This window comes from Lissotriton vulgaris, chromosome 1_2 (assembly GCF_964263255.1).
Source record: "Lissotriton vulgaris chromosome 1_2, aLisVul1.2, whole genome shotgun sequence".
NCBI lineage: Eukaryota > Metazoa > Chordata > Amphibia > Caudata > Salamandridae > Lissotriton > Lissotriton vulgaris.
In genome coordinates, this window is record NC_141686.1 from 168,885,964 (window position 1) to 168,908,749 (window position 22,786).

General features: G+C 43.4%; 1 protein-coding gene across 1 annotated transcript in view; it reads right to left on the reverse strand.

Moving 5' to 3' along the window:
* LOC147734768 (uncharacterized) overlaps positions 1 to 22,786 on the reverse strand; it is a 265,703-nt gene that overhangs the window by 133,395 nt on the left and 109,522 nt on the right. Inside the window, exon 6 of the mRNA XM_086953050.1 lies at positions 186 to 292. Within this exon, the coding sequence (XP_086809176.1) occupies positions 186 to 292 (107 nt within the window). The remainder of the gene's footprint in view (positions 1 to 185; positions 293 to 22,786) is intronic.

A 22,786-nucleotide genomic window follows, 5' to 3' on the forward strand; every position in this document is an offset into this window, starting at 1 on the left:
AATGTGGTTATTAAATAAATGCCTAGGTGTTAAGCCTCAAAGCAGGAGGTGTTATAAATGTCTCAGCCCTAACTTAATATGTATTTTATTCACTTTTTATAATATATTTGGTAAAAGCCCCCAAACAATAAATGGAATGAAAGACAACAAGACTTGAACCAGTGACCTCTTCCTTTAGCACCTACCAGGTATTCCAGAGTGCGGCCAATGTCCAAAATGGACTTCACTCCTGCGGACACCACAGCGACAGGACTCCGGCCCAGTTCAGTGAGGTCCGCACTGACGTCCATGCCTGCAGGGTACACAAAACACAAGTGTGGCAGTGAGCTGCAGATGGACCACTGTCGCAGGGTTTCCGTTCTCTCACAGAACTGTGCACAGAGATCTAGAACCTGGGTGAGTTAGGGTGACCCACAACTCACCTTTGTTTCAGAAATCCCCTTACCAAGCTAGCTACAGTGTCGCATCGGTAGTAAATACTTCCCAATGTCTTAGACAATCCAGAACATGAACTTAGAATACCTCAGGTATCGTGGAACACATGAACACTCTTTCGTTATATAATCATTACAAACCGAAACTGGGAGGCAGAGAACACACGTGCAAGTTTGAAATGTTTATTTTTCAATGCAACATTCTCAAACGCAGTATCTTATATAATATCAACATACATATTATAAAAATCAGAGTTAGCAGCATAGTCACTAATCCATAATAAGCAAAAGGTGATAGCATGTTATGATGCAGAGATCTATATAATTCTGTATCACCTATATTTCGCGCACCCTAATTAGCATATTATATTATATATAAGAAGGTCTCATCTGGGTTCTTAGCAGGGCGGACCCATACCTCTAATTCTCAGTAGAAGGAGATCACATCAACCGCTACCAGCTCTCAGCATGCGAAGCATCAAGTGTGTTGATTCATTCCCTGTAACTGTATCTTAAACCCACGTAGAGCCAAATGTTGGCACAAACATTATTTGTGTTATGACTAACGTGGTGCGAGGATCAGGCCTACAGCAACCTTGTGTTAGGTTATTCTGAGAGTGTGCAGTTCTCAGTGTGCAGACAGTTGTACCAAGTGTACCAAGCACGACTGATATCAGTGCAATAACATATTATTCTCAAATAAATCACATCTTTCGTCTAGGTTAAAAGCTGCAATAACAATTAGGTGTCGTGTGCAAACTGAAGCAGAAAGAAAATATGGCGTTTAAACATTTAATAAGCACATGCTAACTTAACACAATATATAGAAACGTAGTAACCATATGACACCCCCCCAATGATCCGAGGACGGTAAAAAGAGAAAAATATAAGCCAATACCCTATGAGAGGCAAGACATGAAAGCAGAGTTCAATGATATTGAGCCAAGCTAAATGTATGTAAATGTATGTAAAATATAAAAACACAAAAATGTATGTATGAATGCCTATAGTGGCCACACAAAACATAAAAAGTCGAACTTGAGGCCTAATTTCAATTAACAGGATTAGAACATATGAAAAAATCGAATGTTCGTATTGAAAAAGGCACCATTCAGAATTACTAAAAAGTCACGTGCCATAATGATGGAAGTATTTATTTATTTATTTATTTATGCAATTTTTAAAGCGCTGCAATTACCCATGGGTGTCTCGGCGCTGAGGGCTAATGGCTGCCGCCAATAATTAGGACTCTAGATAGCAATTAGCAAGATAATGATTAATCGTAGCGTTGAGAGAACAGCCATGTCTTTAGCTGTTTTCTGAAAGTGATAAGAGATGGGCTAGATTTTATATTCAAAGGAAGGGAGTTCCATAGCTTTGCAGCTGCTATGGTGAAACATCTGTCTCCCCATTTAACTCTCCTTGTTCTGGGTATCTGAAGCAGATGAGCCGTGTTGGAGCGAAGCGTTCTGGAGGAAGCCAGAGGCTTAAGGGAACTTGTAAGGAATTTAGGTCCCATATTGTTTATTGCCTTATAGACAATACAGAGGGCTTTAAACTTCGTACGACTTCTGACTGGAAGCCAGTGCAGTTGGTCCAAGTAACACGAAACAGAGCTAGATTTAGGGATGCCCAGAAGAACTCTGGCAGAGGCATTTTGTACCATTTGTAATTTAGAGATGATCTTTTTTTGTGCGTTGAGGAAAAGGGCGTTGCAATAGTCAGTGCGTGAAAACACCAGTGTAGATATAAGTGTTTTTCCGGCAGTCATGGGTAGATATGGGAGCAGTTTTTTTATTTTCCTTAAGATGTTAAATGATGATGATACTACCGCGTTCACGTGATGATGGAAAAGGAGTTTATCATCAAATATTACTCCCAAGTTTCTGACTTTGCTGACAGGTTGCGGTGGGGTTCCCATTTCCTCCGGCCACCATAAGGGGGACCACAAAGGCTGAATACTTCCAAAAAGCATGACCTCTGTCTTAGTTGAATTAAGTTTTAGGCAGTTGGACGCCATCCAACTGCTGATGGCCCTCATGCCGTCCTTGAAGTTTGCTGCAACCTCGAGTCCATTTCTGTGTATGGATAGTACCAACTGGGTGTCATCGGCGTATGTTGTTAGGTTGATGTTGTAAGCTTTGATTACCCTCGCTAAGTCCGAAACGTAGATATTAAAAAGGGTCGGACTTAGCGAGGAACCCTGAGGAACTCCACAAGGAAGGCTGAAAGTAGGAGACGTGAAGGTACCTAGCTTAACTGCCTGTTTGCGGTCGGCCAGGAAAGATGAGACAAGGTCTCTGGCCTTATGTTTGATACCGATGGCCTCGACACGGCCGATCAAAGTAGAATGATCGACCGTGTCGAAAGCCGCCGATAGATCCAGCAAAATCAGGACAGCCTGTCCGCCATTATCCATCGTGGTCCTTATTTCATCTGCCGCCTTGATCAAGGCAGTTTCTGTCCCGTGACCTTGTCGGAAACCGAACTGGGTGTCATCTAAGAGGTCATTATTTTGAATGTAGTCAGAGAGTTGTTTATTCATGACAGATTCAAAGATCTTAGCTGGGAAGGGTAGGGATGCAATAGGACGGTAGCTGGATGGTAATGAAGGATCAAGTGACGGTTTTTTGAGAAGTGGCCTGATTACAGTATTTTTCCAAATAGTGGGGTAGGAACCTGTTGAAAACATAGCGTTACAAATGTGTGTCAGAGGTAAAGTGATGATGTCTGGAATAGTATTAAGTATGGAGGGGTGACAAGGGTCCAGTGGGGAACCAGATTTAATTGAAAGAATTAGTTTGTGAATGTATTGTGGATGTATAGTAGTAAATTCCGTTAGAGCAGTGGGAACCGAATTTGTCTGAGTATTTAGTGGGTCCGTATTGTTGAAATTTGGAGTGAAATCCTTAAATATAGATGTGACCTTGTCGGAAAAGAAGTCAGCCAAATTGTTACAAAGTATTTGGGATGTTTCAGGAGGAGGGTTGGAAGGTTCGGCAAGGTGGTTTACGACTTCAAACAATTTCTTCATGCTGCACCTAGCTTGATCTATTTGGGTGGTGTAATAGATATTTTTTTCTGTTGCTATGCTCTGCTTGTAGTTATGAAGTGCAGCTTTGTATATTGTTTTGTCTGAAGAATTGTAGTGTTTGCGCCAATGGCGCTCAAGGTTACGACAGTGTTGTCGTTAAAGTCTAAGATTTTCAGTGAACCATGGGGCTGAAGGGACCTTCCTATTGTGTTTGGAAGTTCTGGGAGGTGCGAGTACGGAAAATGCCCCTTCAAGAATGGAGGTGTATCTGGTGGCGGCATTATTGGGGTCAATTTCGTTATCTATATCCCTGAAAACGTCAGTGAGAATCTGAGTGAGCTGGTTGTAATCTAAATTTTTCCAATCTCTGGCAGTTGAATGAATATGCAAAATAGGTAGCTACAGCTTCCAACATGAAATCACTGCCATCATCCGAAAACAGTTCAGCCATCCAATTAAGCAATGGGAAAGAACATACGTGCTCCTCCAACACTGATTCCTCTAGCAACATCAGAGGACAACTCAGTGGGTTCTCGAGAACGCTCTGTGCCAGAAAGTCATGCGCCGCTGCGAATATGTCCCACTGACCCATTAGTCCATGCATCGCTGCCACAGCCATAACCCTTTCGCCAGAACAGACCAACTCGTGAGCCACTACGGGGTACATCAGCTGATCAAAGTTGACGTCAGGAGAAGTCGGTAAACAGAGACGCAAATCAATGGCCCAGTCGAAATCACAGCTCAGGCAATGAAACACAGGCTGGACACAGGTAAAATAGGAAAATCTGAAGGATAATCCAAAAGCCGTGCTCAATGTCGCAAGCGGCAAGGATCCATAGTAATCAAGCATCCGGTTGCGAAACTGCATCAGTAGGGGCTGTGCGTTTCCTTGCGCATGATGGGCATCCATGTTTTATGAAATAAAATATCACCAGAACGCCTGCAGCCAAAGCCAGCAAAACAGGAAATCCGCCAAACAGGCTAGCAAATATAGAATGAAAGAACGCAGGGATAATACCAAATACTTTTTCAAATGTAGTCACGAGACCACTGCTAACCATTTTAAAAAAATGAGCCAGGCCCGTTGTGGAGGAGGCATTGAAGATTTGATGAACCAGCTCGCAAAAATGAAACGGCAAATCAGTACTTAAAAGTGCTTGTACTTCTGTGCGTGTGTTTGCTATGTGAAGGACATATGTTTCGCGTGCAGAGCTCAGGGCCACCTGTTTTTGAGACAAAAGGGCTCTTATACGGCCTAAACCATTGAACTCAGCTCTCAAGGTTGGTATTCTCGGCCAAATTAAAACTTCTGAATTCCCATGCGTGGGTGGATACAACACATTCTTGCAGCAAACCACCCTTTCTGACACGGTAACCACATAAGCGATACCAGCCTCTAAACCACAACAAAACTCGTTATTCAAAAGTAAATAACTTCCGTTGGACAACAAAGTGAACGTGGGAACTATTGCAGGAACTGGTGTCCCTTTCAAAACACATGCCAAATTAGGTTTGTCCTGATTACAAGAACCATGCAACTGGATGTGTCTGCATATTAGTGAGCGGTCAGGCGACTGTGTACATTCTTCACCATTCAGATTCACTTCATTTCCCTCCTTAAGGCATCTGTAAGTGTATGGTAAAGACCATGTCTCATGGAGGAAAGCGCTGCCTAATGGTTCATATCGCCCAATGGCTATATATTTCATACAATTTGTAAATTTATACAAAGCAAAAGGTAATGTTATAACACCATGAATAAGCCATGTCGCAGCAGTCACTTCAGCCACAGAAAATGGCAGGGATTCTAATTTTTCAATATGCAACATAGAAAATGTTGCATCTCTCATTGATAGCATGCGCTGTTTTTCAGTCAGATTAAACGGGGCAAATAATGATGAGACGTTCATAAAAGTCCATGGCACTCGACCAGACTTAAGAGTCTGTAGTGTCCACGCAAATTGCATCACAGAACGCAATTGATTTTGACCATGATATAACACGGACACTTCATCATGTACAATATCAACAACAGAAGACACAATATTGTTTAACGTGTAAATTCGGGAAGAAAGCGTGTTAATGCTGTTATCAACAACTGCAAGCACCTTCTCTAAATTTGCTTGATCAATAGCTCTCAGGCGTTTAGCAGCCTCAACCTGGGTAACCTTCCAAATTTCATTGTAAATCGCATACAGCCATCGTTTAGATCTACCTTTAGCTGGGCCTTTTATAAAATCGTTCAAATCCACATTATCATTTAATAGAGATAGATGTATTTTAACTGCAGCTAAAGTGGAATGTTGTAACCAATTCTGACACAGCTTCCCCACAGAATAAGTCGTGACAGTATAGTCTTCTTCAAAACGGGGATCGAGTCTGACTTTCGTGAACCCCTTAGCCAAACCCAGAAACCTGCGTTGGCAAGAATCAGCACTTCTATGCCACATCAGCCAACCCTTCGAATCCAAACTGGATATGTTAAAGGACGAATTGTGTATAAGGATTTGCAATTCATGAATGGACAAATCAGTAAAATTACCCCAACCTGTATAGTCCTATAAATCTGGGATGGTCGGTGTATTCAATTTTTTAGAAGTAGCCAATCCAAAGCATGTTGTTTGGAAAATGGATGAATTTAAAAACAACATGTGATTCGGGATGAGACATGCACGGTGCAAAGCCTCAGTGCCTTGTACCTGCCAATCTTTGGTACCCCAAATCGATTTAAGGTCAATTGTTCCTTTCCAAAACTCGCAGCCATCTACAGCCAACCTGTCTAGAAAGGACTTCGAATACAGCAATTTTGTATCGGTAAGTCTAACTTTGGGCATGGACTTTTGTGTCATGACTCGGGATTAGATTGATTAAAGTCTGTAAAATAGGTGTATTTTTTCAGAAACGTATTGGAACTGCCCCCAAATGGAGTAGGGCAATGTTCCCATTGTGTAAAATTTACAGCAACCCTCCTGGAGTTTGTTTTATGTAAAAAATGATTACCATAGTGTTGAAAACAAAACAAATCACCATAATTAATAGAATCTGTGTACAGATCCTCAGCATCGAAGGCAGCATAACACTTTAAATCAGAGAATAATGCTTCTACGGCCTGAATATCCCAATCATCAGAGCGTATATTCTGTTTAATTACATCTCCCATGTTTACTCTAAGCACATTTGGAACATTAATCACTTCAGTAGGCCCATGTATCTGAAACCTAACCGCATCCCACACAATCCCATCAAGGACAGGCCAAGCAGTAATGTTAACTGTATTTAAGTTTCGTTTCAGTCTGTGCGCAGAATGTGAAGAGGAAAGAGGGGCCAATGTTCCATTAAGGTACCGAACTCCTGTTCTTTCTTTAACGTAGTGACCATCAATCAGGCGGAAAAAATAAAACACAAAACCAATTGACATAAAAAGATAGAATGAAAATAGAATCAACCAAATGTATGTCCAAGGTGGAATTAAAAAATGTTTTTTGAACAACGTGGCATATCTTGCAATGTTTGTGGGTTTCTTTGAAGTTTCCGAAACAGAGTCAAAAGAGAATCTGGACTGGCCTGCCAAACGGGTCTGTAAATCAGGCATCGATAAATCAGCAGGATAAGTGTAGTTTAGCTCATCAATGTTAGTATCAGGAATAGTATTTAATAAAGGACTGGAAATGGCAGGCATCTCGAGGGACACCTCCTGTTCTGCACCAGATGTAATAGCCAGCACAGAGTGCCTCACCATGGAAGGACAGGATACAGCCGGTGTCATGCTATGAAGAATCGGCCACCCTGTGTGTCTTGACATTGTCAATAGAAATAAATCTGTTTTCCTTACGACCTGGAAGTGGTGGTAAAATGACTGTTCTTGTGCCCTTCACTCCAAGAACTCGAACCGGTGCTCGATATGAGGGACCAAACTCTTTCTTGTTATCGATCTTCTCTCGAACCAGTTCTCCAACTTGGGGTAGCCAGCCAACTACCGGGATCTGCAGCGCATCATCCGATGTGGAGGGCAAATGTTCCTTTGCAAGACTGTCTCTGGTCTTTTGTAGATTCTGTAAAACATTGCAATGTTCATCTACGTCAAAGGCCGTGGCCTGGGCCTTGCTGTCTAGCCCATCGAGGTCAGGTACATACATCTTGATACCAAAGAGCATTTCGTATGTGGTCCGCCCACCCAGAGACCTTCTAGGGAGATTATTAAGCGCACGCTGCACGCCTATGAGGTGGGCTAACCAGTTTCTGCCAGTGCCTATAACTCGAGCTGTCAAAGATTGCTTTAAGTCGCGGTTCATTCGTTCAACTACACTATTACCCTCAGGCCTGTAGGGACTCGAAAATTTGACTTGGACCCCCATCGAAACCATAGCATCCTTATACGCCTTAGAGGCAAATGCCGGACCCTGATCCGAATGGAAGGTACCACAGGCAAAAATTCCCACAAAGACTCGCAAATCCTTAATGACAGTACGTGAATCAGCGCTCCGATGCGGCCACACCCACACAAAGCGTGTGCATGAATCAACTGCTACTAAGATGTACTTATATGCAGTATCAGAAGAAAATGGACCGCAGTGATCCAAATAAACACATCCAAGTGGTTTATTCGAGATGTACAACTGTGTGAGGCGGACGCACAGCAGTTGAAGGCTTAATCTGCTGGCAAATGTCACATTGAAGAACATATTCACGCGTCTGTTTGTACAGTCCCCGCCACCAGAATCTCTGTTGTAGCTGAGTTACAGTGGCCGAGACGCCCGCATGCGCAGACGCCACTATTTCATGAGCCGCTGTAATCAAAGCAGCCCTGCGATCCGAGTTGGGAACTAGACGTTCGCCAACTTCAGGGATTTTCACATAAGGAACCTTATCGGGACTTAAGTGGTATGTGTATTTAGAAGGGAACCCCGCAGGATATTTACTTTCCTTCTGTGTTGCAGCAACGGCCGCCAAGATGTCATCATCAATTTTGCTTTTGGACCTCGTGACTGCTGCAACTAGGTATTTCGATACCGCTGACTTTGCTGCTTCATCAGCAAGCGAGTTGCCAACAGCGTGGACCCCCACGCGCTGATGACCGAGAGTATGAATTACAAAGACAAGTGGCAGCTTCTCTTTAAGTTCCGCCACTCGTACCCAGATCGTCTTGTGTTTTATTGTGCTACCTTTGGAGTCACGAAATTCATTCTGAATCCAAAAGAACAAGTTTTCATTGTAAGACTGGACACAGTAGTAAGAGTCACTTACGATTAAAGTCGTCACACTAGGATCTGCGTACTCCAATGCAAGCATCAGAGCACGAAGCTCTGCTAACTGTGCGGTGCAGTCCCCAAGCGTCTGCGTGTGCACGACACTGGACCTGAACTCATCGTTCACCATGGCACCGACCACAATGGCGCAAGCGGAAACGTAGGCATGTTTAGAGCCATGCGCAACCTGCGCCGAACCATCAGTGTAAATGATGCAATGGAAATCCTCCAACGGCCGCATTGCTAAAGGAGCAGGATGAACAAATTCATACTGTAAATACTCCTGCGACCGTAACGTGGCGTCAAAAATAAACGTGACATCCTGGGACGTCAAGGATGCAGCCCATTGAATCCACCGAGGGTGCAAAGCTTTGGAATTAGGTACACTGGCTTTCGTAACCGCCTCTAAGGCAGGACACGGTGTAACAACCAACATGCGTTTTCCTTGTGACAGGGCACGTTCTTTAAGAATCGCCATCTGCACAGCCGTTAAAACTTTTTCTACAGTGGAAAATCGCAGTTCAGCCGAAGTGTACAAGTGTGACTTGTAAGCAATAGGTACTGTATCTCCTTCATTAAAAGTCAGGTATGTGAAACCCACCGCCCCAGGGATAATTCTTATCACCAGGTTGGTCTGGTTATCACGAGTCTGTAAGTACTCAGAAGCGAGCAAATCAGCCTGCAAGGACTGCAGAATGGCCGAATGCTCAGGCAGCCAGCATGATTTGGAAAAAGATGGTTGTATCAAAGCATACAAAGGCTTGATACGCTGGGCATATTCCGGAATGTAAGTCCTCCCGAAATTCAAAAATCCCAGCAGAGATTGTAATTTTTTCAGTGTTGTCGGAGAACGCAATTGTGCGCATTTCTCCAGGAAGTGGGGTGCTAAACCCTTCCCTTCGTTGTTAAGCTCGTAACCTAGAAACAACACTGTGTACTCTGCAATGTGCGACTTTGCAAAGTTAAACTTGTAACCTATGTCAGCAAAGTTACAAATTATGCTATTTACTCGACACAGATGCTCCCAAAGATCGTCGTCTGTGAGATAAATGTCATCCACATACGAACAAGCAACTGGGTCGAAGCTCTCCAAAAGAGAGACTATGCGGGCGGAGAATACTCCAGGACTGTTCTTATAGCCCATTGGAAGACGCCGAAACATTTTTTGCACACCGCCGCATGTAAAACTGGTCCATTGGGAACTTAGACCGTCTAATCTATGGGCATAAAAACCATTGGAAATGTCAAGCGTGGTTTTGAACCTTTTACGCTCAAGACTATTCACTAACGCAGAGCCATGAGTATTCTGTACTGCGCAGTTACGGCAATGCGAGTTCAAATGCCTATAATCCAAAACCAAACGATATGAGCCGTCCGGCTTGTTTACAGTAAAAAGTGGGTTATTCATCGGTGACACACACGTTTCAATTACACCTTGATATTCCAATTGTTCAAGGATAGCCGCGACTGAAGCTTTGGCTTCACGTCGTATGGGATATTGAGGTTGAGGCTGTGGTTGAGACCGTAAAGGAATCTCGTGGCTTGGTGACAATTTATCCCAGCCACACTGATTACGGTACACAGCCGGCGCAAGCGCCAGAGCCCACTCTTCTGCAAAATGCAGCGCTTCCACTCTCGGTACAGTGTGCGCGAAACTGGGCAGGATTACCTCCTCCCCTCGCGGAGCTGCGAGAACAAAAGGTGGGGGCCAGTCAGCCTCCGAAAGCAAAATGTCATATGTAGACGAGAGATTTTCCCAAAATACCCCTTTTACAGTTCGCTGCATGTCACCTTCAATTAACAGGACAATTTCAAAAAGTCGTTCAGGGGGAGCAACATGCGTGTCAGCAGTTTCAATCACAACATAAGAATCAGTCGCTGTCACCTTCAACAGTGGACGGAGGGCCTCTCTCACTATGGTAATCTCTGCTGCGCTGTCCAGCAAGGTCAGAGCCCACGTCAGATTCCGAAGCCGCGTTCTCACTATCTGGGGCATAACGATGCGCTGTCAGGGCGGCGACTTTCTTCGTGGCAAACTGTGGTCTCTTGGGCGTAGAGCCTTCCTGCTGCTCTCCACCGTTTCGCGGGCGGGGCTGACCACGTCCTTGCTGGCCACCCCGGCCCCTGCCGCCCCGTCACCACCGGTTGACGGAGCCGATGAGTCCTGAAAGGAACGAGGAGAGCGTTGGTCAGAAGCCTGAAACCTTTCAGGCGATTTAATCATCGCGCGGTCGCGCAAATCATAAACACGATCCGACTGCGCAGGCAACGGAGACGCAGGAGCAGAAACCTGTGTTTGTTGTTGTTGTTGCTTACCCTGATTCTGCTTTTTAGGCCAATTTTGCTTTTTGGACTTTTGTTGACCACTAGTTTCCGATGTCTGACCCTGGGGCGTTTTCTTCTCTTTTTCCGGAAAAGCTTTAACCCCCTTCGCATTGCGGCCAACCATTTTGTAAGCAGTCACAATAATCTTTGCCAACTGTCGGGGTCGGTCGGCCTCTTGAACCAACGCCAATGCGTTAGCCACCTGAAAGTTCACTGCATCCCCCTTGACATTCGCAAGGATCAGATCGCAAACTACTTCAAATGAGCCACACAGGCGCATGCCCAATTCAACAGCCGCCTCTGGTCCGTGTTCGTCTTGAACACGTTTAAGGACCCCACCTAGATTGGTCACAGACGGGGAGCCATAGCACCTCGAATAGACCGCTGCAAAAGTTTTTCCCCAGGTTTCACAGTCAGCAAGGTCAGGAGCCAGATCTTTCGGCAAACTTAGTGTAAGAATCCGGTGTTTATCACCCGGACTCGTATTGGGAAACACAGCTTCCAGCTGGCCGAACTTCTCAGCAAGCCAGAACGGAAAATCGTCCTTTTCCTGGGGTTTTTTACCCATCACGGAATTTACCATGACCGGATTGATTTTCAGACCAGCATGTTCTGCACGAAGCTGTGCGCCCCTAGGGGCCGCGTCCTGAACATTACGGCTAGTGTAATGAACAAGTGCTCTAATCACTTCCACCGCGACTTCATGAAGCCGCCGCAGATCAGCCACGTTACAAGTGGCACGTCGGGGGTGAGGAGTAAACCCAGCCAAAGCGGGCCACGGAGTGCCCGGAATGGACAATGGACCTAACCTCGGAGCGGTTAAAGCGTGCGGTAGGGCGCCACCAAACCAAACTCCATGCTGCCAAGCGTCAATAGGAACTTCCAGTGCTCTGTACGGAGCGTACGCAGCCGGTACATCTGAAGCAGTGTACGAGTGGAACACACCAGAATTAGCGTCCACCGGCGGAAATGTCACCCACGAATAAAATAGTTCGTACGGGTAAGCATGTTCCGCACTCACCACTAGAACCACAGCCAAGCCCTCTAGTGGAACATCATACATCCGCAAATGGTCACGCACCGCAATGCGACTATGCTGCGGGATGTCCACGGCTTGAGCCATGTCAGCACAGCAACTAGAAAAAAAAACAAATAATACTTTGTAGCACAACTGGGTAGTAATCCAAAGAAACCGTTTTAGATAGATTCAAGCTTGAATAAGACCTATTTCAAAAATAGGTAGGTTTTTCCGACACCGCCGTTTTCCGGAAACGGGAATGTAGGTGTTAAGGTTTGAATGATATACTACTCGAGTGTCATGATATAAGGCCAATCAACGTTGGGCGCCATGTCGCAGGGTTTCCGTTCTCTCACAGAACTGTGCACAGAGATCTAGAACCTGGGTGAGTTAGGGTGACCCACAACTCACCTTTGTTTCAGAAATCCCCTTACCAAGCTAGCTACAGTGTCGCATCGGTAGTAAATACTTCCCAATGTCTTAGACAATCCAGAACATGAACTTAGAATACCTCAGGTATCGTGGAACACATGAACACTCTTTCGTTATATAATCATTACAAACCGAAACTGGGAGGCAGAGAACACACGTGCAAGTTTGAAATGTTTATTTTTCAATGCAACATTCTCAAACGCAGTATCTTATATAATATCAACATACATATTATAAAAATCAGAGTTAGCAGCATAGTCACTAATCCATAATAAGCAAAAGGTGATAGCATGTTATGATGCAGAGATCTATATAATTCTGTATCACCTATATTTCGCGCACCCTAATTAGCATATTATATTATATATAAGAAGGTCTCATCTGGGTTCTTAGCAGGGCGGACCCATACCTCTAATTCTCAGTAGAAGGAGATCACATCAACCTCTACCAGCTCTCAGCATGCGAAGCATCAAGTGTGTTGATTCATTCCCTGTAACTGTATCTTAAACCCACGTAGAGCCAAATGTTGGCACAAACATTATTTGTGTTATGACTAACGTGGTGCGAGGATCAGGCCTACAGCAACCTTGTGTTAGGTTATTCTGAGAGTGTGCAGTTCTCAGTGTGCAGACAGTTGTACCAAGTGTACCAAGCACGACTGATATCAGTGCAATAACATATTATTCTCAAATAAATCACATCTTTCGTCTAGGTTAAAAGCTGCAATAACAATTAGGTGTCGTGTGCAAACTGAAGCAGAAAGAAAATATGGCGTTTAAACATTTAATAAGCACATGCTAACTTAACACAATATATAGAAACGTAGTAACCATATGACACCACTTCTCATCCAGGATCCAAGGGCCTAGACGCAATGGCATTTTGAGGTAAGTAAAGCACCCTTTTACACGCTCCTACATGGCTTTGCGACTTGGCCCCCAAACATCTAAAGTGGACATACAATGACAAAGGTCATCTGCTATTAGTACACACAGAAAGGATTGAGTCCTCTTTGCACTCCTACTAAGATGCAGTTGGGTATTTGGGGACCAATTCATGAAGGCATGAAAAAGTACGTAAGAGTACTCCTGTAGTACTATTTCCTGTACTCTGAAATACATATATCAGTTTAGACTATGCTGGACGCAGTGAATAAATGTAAAGGAAAGTAGAAATAAGCAGACTCCAAATGGAATGAGGAGGAAGAAGTAATAAGGATAGAGGAAGTGTAAGCAGGAGGAAAGAGATCAATATCACAAGGGAATAATAGCCTGTGTTTTTTTATTGCATGTCATACTACTATTCTGCTGTTTCTAGGCGTTGTCTTGAACACGTTACTATTACCAAATGTATGGTACTCAATTTACCAACCTGAAGGAGCAGTCGACCTTGCTGGGATTCACATTTTTGACCTGCCAATAATAAGGAGCAGGTTTCAGCCATCAGGATGGGGAGAAAGGAAGGTGCAAAGTCTCACAGAAATGGAGAAAATCCAAGTACCTTCCCATTGGAGGAGGCGTTATAGTAGAGAGGAAGGAAGAGGGGCGAAACAGGTGTGGTACTTTATGTGCACAGTCCATGCCTCAAGCTCAGAGAGTGAAGAGGATGAGCAGGAGGCTCAGAACGTTAGGGTGGACAGCCTGGGGCAAGGGGGAGTCAGAACCCACCACAAAACCACTCAGATGACCAGAAGTGGCAAGATCAATAATGGATGAAGTAGAGCGTGCGGCGGCGGCGGCAAGATGGCCGCGTCCTGAAGGAGCTCCACAGTGTCGGCAATCTGCCTCGCACGAAGGAACCGCTAATCGGCTCGGCACCAGCTCCTACCTGGATGACATGACGTCGGAAGCTGCCCGGATCATTTCTGCGGGTTTTCCGGCCGACGGTGCCTGAAGGAAGGTGCTTTTCCTTCCCACAAGCTCTCCCTTCATTAATCCTGAGGGTGACTCGCGGCCGCCATTTTGAAGATTTCTGTCAGTGTGAAATTGTATCCCCTCACGAACGGCGTTTCCCTACAATGTCCACAGAGTGATGTGGCTTTGTTTTCTTTTTTCTTTCTTTCTTTTTTACCTATTTTGTTTATATTGCCTGCAGAAGTGCTTTTTCCTTAAAAAAGGAAAAAACAACACAGGGTCGTGGCTCTGACCCAGTAAGGCTAAGCCCAATGTCACACCATAACAACACAACTGCCAATACTGGACTTTGCTTTCTACTATTTATACTAACCTTTATGAGTGAAACATACCGGTCCGGTTTTTTAAATTTCCGTCACTTTATTTTCTTAAATCATTTTCTTAGCAATGAAATCAAGATAGCACTCATGTTTTTGTGCATGTACAAACAAATATGAGACAATACATTTCAATACAGCATAATTTAAATGTACATTAAATTTACAAATTGTCAACACATCCACCAAACACTCAACTACACAATCATACCTCACTCATACATACAGATAAACAACATAAAACATTATTTTGAGCCTAATGTCAACAAGTGGGTTAAACGTCCATGTTCATGGTAGTATATTTGATTATTTTGTCAAAAGCAGTCTTATTTAGGGACAATTTCCTGGAAACAATCCTTATTATCTACACCATCTGCCTATTTATCTATAAATCTGTTTGACACTAGACATCAAAAACCGGGTCGACGCGTTTCGAACCCCCAATTGCGGGGTTCTCCTCAGGACCAACAATCTACAAAACATAAAGAAAACAACTAATTTACTACCAAACATCTCCCATATAATTCACTTAAGATGCTGATGCCAACAGTTTCCATTACGCTACCGTACCTTATTGTTGTGGGACACAATCCCTAACTAACGATGACACTGTTCACAATAGACACTCTAGACACAAGGGAGACATAACACAAATATTAATCAGGCTTATGTTTAATTTGTGCAGTAATTCTAAAAATCTGTAATCTTACAAATTCACTCACCTATTTAGGTGTGTTGGTGAAGTATCTAAAAAAGAGAGGGAGGAGGAGCACATTAGTCTGGCATGTAAATAGCCTTAGAAGGCTTTTGAAGAAAGGGAGCTTGGGCATTTAAGTGGCTTACCTATTTCAAGCACGTTTTAGATGGATCGTGCGTTTGCAATTATAGGCACCACAAGGTTCAATCTGCAAGAGAAGCGGCCCGTTAAGATTTGAACAATAAACTGGGTGAGAGCGCGTTGTTTATTAAAAACAATCCAGCTTACCGGTTGTCGGGGCGTCACAAGACAATCCCCAGGGGGTGGTTGTTTTTAGCGCGGCAACAACGTTCTGCAAGAAAGGCGGGCCATTAAGTTCACTAAAAGGGCAGACCGGCGTGCACTATGAAATGCACATTGAGAAGAAAGTCTTTGGAAGCGGCCTCTTACCTCAATCTCGTTGCCGCTGTTCGTCAAACATTGGCGCCGTGAGTGCCCGGAGCCGCGTTTCAGTCTTAGTCAAACTGATTGGACGAAACGTGCCGGTCACGTGATTTCAGTTGTAAACATGACATTTTTAAAGGGGACAGTATTTCCGTCCTGCTTTGGTGATTTGATGCTGACTGCTAATAATGCATTGTTAATAGTAAAAACGGGACTCTGAAGAGCCTGGCTTATGGAATTAGCCCATTTCAAACTGCACATAAATTACCATATTTTACATTTTGTGCAATTGTGATAAAAAGATGGAATGTTTTGTAACATTAGTGTAGCCGCCTCTCGATCAAGGGTAGTAAAGTCCTTACATCTAATACTGTTGCAAATTGACAAAGTCAAACCACACTATATTTCAGGGATTTTGAACAAAAGGCGGGAGACAGTCTAGTACAGCGTGATTGGGGTGCAGGGTTCATGGATTGCCTCTGAAAATTTCTGAAATTTCATTTAGCCCCGTTGTAGCTGTATTGTATTTCATTATAAGTAATGCTTCCCGCTGGTTATGTTTTTCTTCAATATCTCCGCGCCGTGAGTCGATGTTAATTTTGGAAATAATTGTCCAGCGTAAGTCCTCCTCTTTGTCTTTATTAGACAGCCAATGCTGTACTAAGGGTGCATTTGGGGTCTCCTTCCGTATTCTTGATTTGTGTTGTGTGATGCGTTGTCGTGCCTCCTGGGTAGTCTTCCCAATGTATAATTTAGGGCAGGGACAGATAATCCCGTACACCACATTTCTGGTCTGGCAATTAGTGAAAGCCTCATGTTTCCAATGGATTCCATTGAACGTGAACAATGTGCCTTCATTTGTCTGTGAACAACACGAACAATTCCCACATCTATGATGGCCTACTACTGGGGGTAGTCCCAACATGTCTCATAAAGTTGTTTTTTCTGCCAGGGGCAACGCTGCCCTCACGATATGATTTGCAACACTCTTGTCTTTTTTAAACGCAAATAGAGGTGCTTCTAGAAAGTCGGCATGTAGGTCCTTTACCAAGTGCCAATTTTGCATCTCCATCTTACGTAATTGGTTGGCATTTGGTCCAAACGTGGTGACGCAAACAATTCTTTTTTGTTCCGGTCGTATTTTCTTTTGTAGCAGGGTTTCTCTAGGTACCCACCAGGCTCGTTTCAATGAATGCCTGAGCAATTTCTTCGGGTAGCCTCTAGCCTGCAGCCGTTCTGCCAGTTCATTGGCATGGAAAAAATATTCCTCCTTGTTTGAACAATTCCGCCTAATTCGAAGGAATTGGCCGAATGGAAGGTTTTGTTTAAGACTTCTCGGGTGTTGGCTTGTGCAATGGAGTGCTTTATTTCTGTCCGTTACTTTTTTGAACAGTGTGGTACCTAACACGCCATCCACTGCGTAGACTTTCACATCCAAGAACGTGATGTTTTTGTTTGACGGCGTGCAGCTGAATTTGATATCTTCCAACCTTTGATTTAACCATGTCATGAACTCGTCTAATTTATCTTGTGTACCAGACCAGATCATGAACACATCGTCAATGTATCTCATGTACTTTTTAATGTACTCAGCATATGGATTGTTATTGTAGATGAATTTATTTTCATGAAGACCCATGAACAATACTGCCAATTCCGGTGCAAAGGGGCAGCCCATGGCTACCCCTTTAATCTGGTAAAAGAAATCCGTATCAAACTGGAAATAGTTTTTTTGTAAAGCAAATTTTGCTAGCTGAACTATGAAGCGCGTGGGAACTCTAGTTGGACGTTCTCTTTGTTCCAGGAAGTATGTAATAGTCCCTAAAGCTTGTTCCTGGGGTATCTGTGTGTATAAAGAGACGACGTCCATTGTAACTAGCAATTGCTTAGTCGTATCAAAATCAACCGATGTTATTTGATTCAAGAATGCTGTTGTGTCCTTTAGATGTGCTGGGATCTTTTCAATAAAGGGTTTAAGAAAAAATCTATATATTGTGACACAGGTTCAATGAGTGAAGCGCAACCCAAAACTATCGGGCGGCCTGGAGGATCCAGTTCATCAATAAAAATCCCACGGATGAGCTTAAAAAGGAGCATTTTTCTATCCTTCAGGAAGGCCTAGATTTAGGGATCTTAGGACCCAAGGAATTCACTTTTCTGCAAAACAAACACCCTAGAACACCACTATTCTATGTGCCTCCAAAGCTACACAAGGATGAACTGGGTCCTCCAGGCCGCCCGATAGTTTCGGGTTGCGCTTCACTCATTGAACCTGTGTCACAATATATAGATTTTTTTCTTAAACCCTTTATTGAAGAGATCCCAGCACAATTGGCAGTATTGTTCATGGGTCTTCATGAAAATAAATTCATCTACAATAACAATCCATATGCTGAGTACATTAAAAAGTACATGAGATACATTGACGATGTGTTCATGATCTGGTCTGGTACACAAGATAAATTAGACGAGTTCATGACATGGTTAAATCAAAGGTTAGAAGATATCAAATTCAGCTGCACGTCGTCAAACAAAAACATCACGTTCTTGGATGTGAAAGTCTACGCAGTGGATGGCGTGTTAGGTACCACACTGTTCAGAAAAGTAACGGACAGAAATAAAGCACTCCATTACACAAGCCAACACCCGAGAAGTCTTAAACAAAACCTTCCATTCGGCCAATTCCTTCGAATTAGGCAGAATTGTTCAAACAAGGAGGAATATTTTTTCCATGCCAATGAACTGGCAGAACGGCTGCAGGCTAGAGGCTACCTGAAGAAATTGCTCAGGCATTCATTGAAATGAGCCTGGTGGGTACCTAGAGAAACCCTGCTACAAAAGAAAACACGACCGGAACAAAAAAGAATTGTTTGCGTCACCACGTTTGGACCAAATGCCAACCAATTACGTAAGATGGTGATGCAAAATTGGCACTTGGTAAAGGACCTACATGCCGACTTTCTAGAAGCACCTCTATTTGCGTTTAAAAAAGACAAGAGTGTTGCAAATCATATCGTGAGGGCAGCGTTGCCCCTGGCAGAAAAAACAACTTTACGAGACATGTTGGGACTACCCCCAGTAGTAGGCCATCATAGATGTGGGAATTGTTTGTGTTGTTCACAGACAAATGAAGGCACATTGTTCACGTTCAATGGAATCCATTGGAAACATGAGGCTTTCACTAACTGCCAGACCAGAAATGTGGTGTACGGGATTATCTGTCCCTGCCCTAAATTATAAATTGGGAAGACTACCCAGGAGGCACGACAACGCATCACACAACACAAATCAAGAATACGGAAGGAGACCCCAAATGCACCTTTAGTACAGCATTGGCTGTCTAATAAACACAAAGAGGAGGACTTACGCTGGACAATTATTTCCAAAATTAACATCGACTCACGGGGCGGAGATATTGAAGAAAAACTTAACCAGCGGGAAGCATTACTTATAATGAAATACAATACAGCTACAAAGGGGCTAAATGAAATTTCAGAAATTTTCAGAGGCAATCCATGAACCCTGAACCCCAATCACGCTGTACTAGACTGTCACCCGCCTTTTGTTCAAAATCCCTTCAATATAGTGTGGTTTGACTTTGTCAATTTGCAACAGTAGTAGATGTACGGACTTTACTACCCTTGATCGAGAGGCGGCTACACTAATGTTACAAAACATTCCATTTTTTTATCACAATTGCATAAAACAGTGAAATATGGTAATTTATGTGCAGTTTGAAATGGGCTAATTCCATAAGCCAGGCTCTTCAGAGTCCCGTTTTTACTATTCACAATGCATTATTAGCAGTCAGCATCAAATCACCAAAGCAGGACGGAAATACTGGCCCCTTTAAAAATGTCATGTTTACAACTGAAATCACGTGACCGGCACGTTTTGTCCAATCAGTTTAACTAAGACTGAAACGCGGCTCCTGGCACTCACGGCGTCAATGTTTGACGAACAGCGGCAACGAGATTGAGGTAAGCGGCCGCTTCCAAAGACTTTCTTCTCAATGTACATTTCATAGTGCACGCCGGTCTGCCCTTTTAGTGATCTTAATGGCCCGCCTTTCTTGCAGAACGTTGTTGCCGCGCTAAAAACAACCAACCCCTGGGGATTGACTTGTGACGCCCCGACACCCGGTAAGCTGGATTGTTTTAAATAAACAAAGCACTCTCACCCAGTGTATTGTCCAAATCTTAACGGGCGCTTCTCTTGCAGATTGAACTTTGTGGTGCCTATAATTGCAAACGCACGATCCATCTAAAACGTGCTTGAAATAGGTAAGCCACTTAAATGCCCAAGCTCCCTATCTTCAAAAGCCTTCTAAGGCTATATACATGCCAGACTAATGTGCTCCTCCTCCCTCCCTGTTTTAGATACTTCACCAACACACCTAAATAGGTGAGTGAATTTGTAAGATTACAGATTTTTAGAATGACTGCACAACTTAAACATAAGCCTGATTAGGATTTGTGTTATGTCTCCCTTGTGTCTAGAGTGTCTATTGTGACCAGTGTCATCGTTAATTAGGGATTGTGTCCCACAACAATAAGGTACGGTAGCGTAATGGAAACTGGTGGCATCAGCATCTTAAGTGAATTATATGGGAGATGTTTGGTAGTAAATTAGTTGTTTTCTTTATGTTTTGTAGATTGTTGGTCCTGAGGAGAACCCCGCAATTGGCGGTTCGAAACGCATCGACCCGGTTTTTGATGTCTAGTGTCAAACAGATTTATAGATAAATAGGCAGATGGTGTAGATAATAAGGATTGTTTCCAGGAAATTGTCCCTAAATAAAACTGCTTTTGACAAAATAATCAAATATACTACCATCAACATGGACGTTTAACCCACTCGTTGACATTAGGCTCAAAATAATGTTTTATGTTGTTTATCTGTATGTATGAGTGAGGTATGATTGTGTAGTTGAGTGTTTGGTGGATGTGTTGACAATTTGTAAATTTAATGTACATTTAAATTATGCTGTATTGAAATGTATTGTCACAAAAAAGGTTTCTGTTTCCAGATACCTGAGAGCCTTGCTAGAGGAAAGGACAGCCACTACTCAATGGGGTTGGCTGTTGGGATAGTGTCTAGTGTATAACAAAGGAAAAATTTTTCCTTTTTTAGGTGTCCCCTCACTCACCGGGGTTGCCCCACGGTGACATGCTTCATCATTGGGGCCATCCCAGTCCTCTACGGGCTGGGGCGTGCTACGACTTGCGGAGTTACGTAGGAGCACTTAAATGGACTATGTGTGGTGCATGTGTATTTGTGGGGAGTGGACTATGTGATGAGTTAAAAAATACCTGCCCAGTAGGTTACTAATAAACTTTATTCTGGCCTCTAGGTGGTAGTATTAAAAACGGGGTAGGGAGATAGGCTATCCTAAACTTAATGTGTCCAGATGTACCTATCAACTCCTAAGTCGACATGTTTCGTGCATACCCCAAGCACTTCTTCGGGACTACACAGGGACCAGCCCTGTGTTCGCCACTCCTTACTCTGTCACTGAGATATTTACAAAAAAGGGTTGCAGCAAACTCTGTTAAGTGCATGCATTTATACCTACGTATTTTGTTCCAAAAACACGTGGTTCCTGAAAGATAGAAAACAACTTTAAAATTCAAGGGGTAGTTGGCCCCATTAGTTATCACACATAGTTTCTTACAGAAGTGATGTACTCTGTGAATTCGGACGCGGACTCATTGGCCGTGCTTGTTTTCATGCACAAAAACGTGATTGATTTCGTGCATTTTCGAACGTGGTTTTTAACAAAACACCTTTCGCAGTGTCACACCCATACATTCATCTGTCTTACACACTCATACATACTTTTTTATGAGACCTAACTGGGCCCCATGGAGTCGGAGGGGTATCGGTATCCTCGCAACTCTGATGAGAAAGAAATGGAGTTTATTAATTCACCCAGTACTGCTCGTTTTCTAGGCATTTGCTCCGTTTCCAAAATCGGCATTCCTTCGCGCCCTATACCACTTACTTGTGCTCTGGTTACCTCCTGTATTCAGGCACCTACTCTTTCTCCCTCCGGTCCGGATGTTATCGGACTGGAGGTTCCGTGTTGTTTAAATGCTGATGCCATTCGCGGTATCCCAGCGCTGGCGTGGGAACGCCCTTCGCGCACGCTAGAGCGTGTGCTTCTCTACCCGTGCCCCGCCTACGTGGTGGCCATCTTAGGGGTGTCGATCTTCGTTCAAAGTCGTGATAAAGTGTCTAATGTGACTATTATTGCAATACGACACCTCTAGATAAATTTAGGGTGATATACAGAGTACTTGCCATATTATCAGGGTTTTTGCCCGCCGTGTTTGAAAAAGTGGAAATTAGTTCAAAATTGTACCGATGGAACTGACTCGCTCATGCTACCCATCCGATGAGTTTGGAGTGTCACCAGTATCCCATGGTAGTTTTTAGCTGGTAAAATACAGTATTTTAACAAGGGATCAAAAACTTCCAGTGACACAGGATAATAGTTCATCCCGTATTGTACAGTTATTGCCATAAAGATGTTAGGAACTATATTTATGAGACTTCGTGATTTTCACACGTAATGGGTCTGATTTTATAATGTTTACATGTGTCTTTCATGTAAACTGTCCCCAGGGAATGTCATCATTCAATCCCACGATATGGGAGCGAAGTCTAAACACCCAACGTTGCTCCTTTTCTAATAGTTTCTTTTCCATATCAGCATGGGCTGGTTGGGTTTCCAGCACTACCCAGCGCATATCGTTGGGTGTGTGTGCTTTTTCCAAAAAGTGTGTTGTCATTTTGGTGTTCGAGTGTTTACACCTAAAATTGCTGCGATGTTCAACCATTCTGGTGTTAACCTTTCTGGTTGTCATTCCAATATAATGCAAATTGCACACACATGTAATCATGTAGACAACTCCTGATGTATT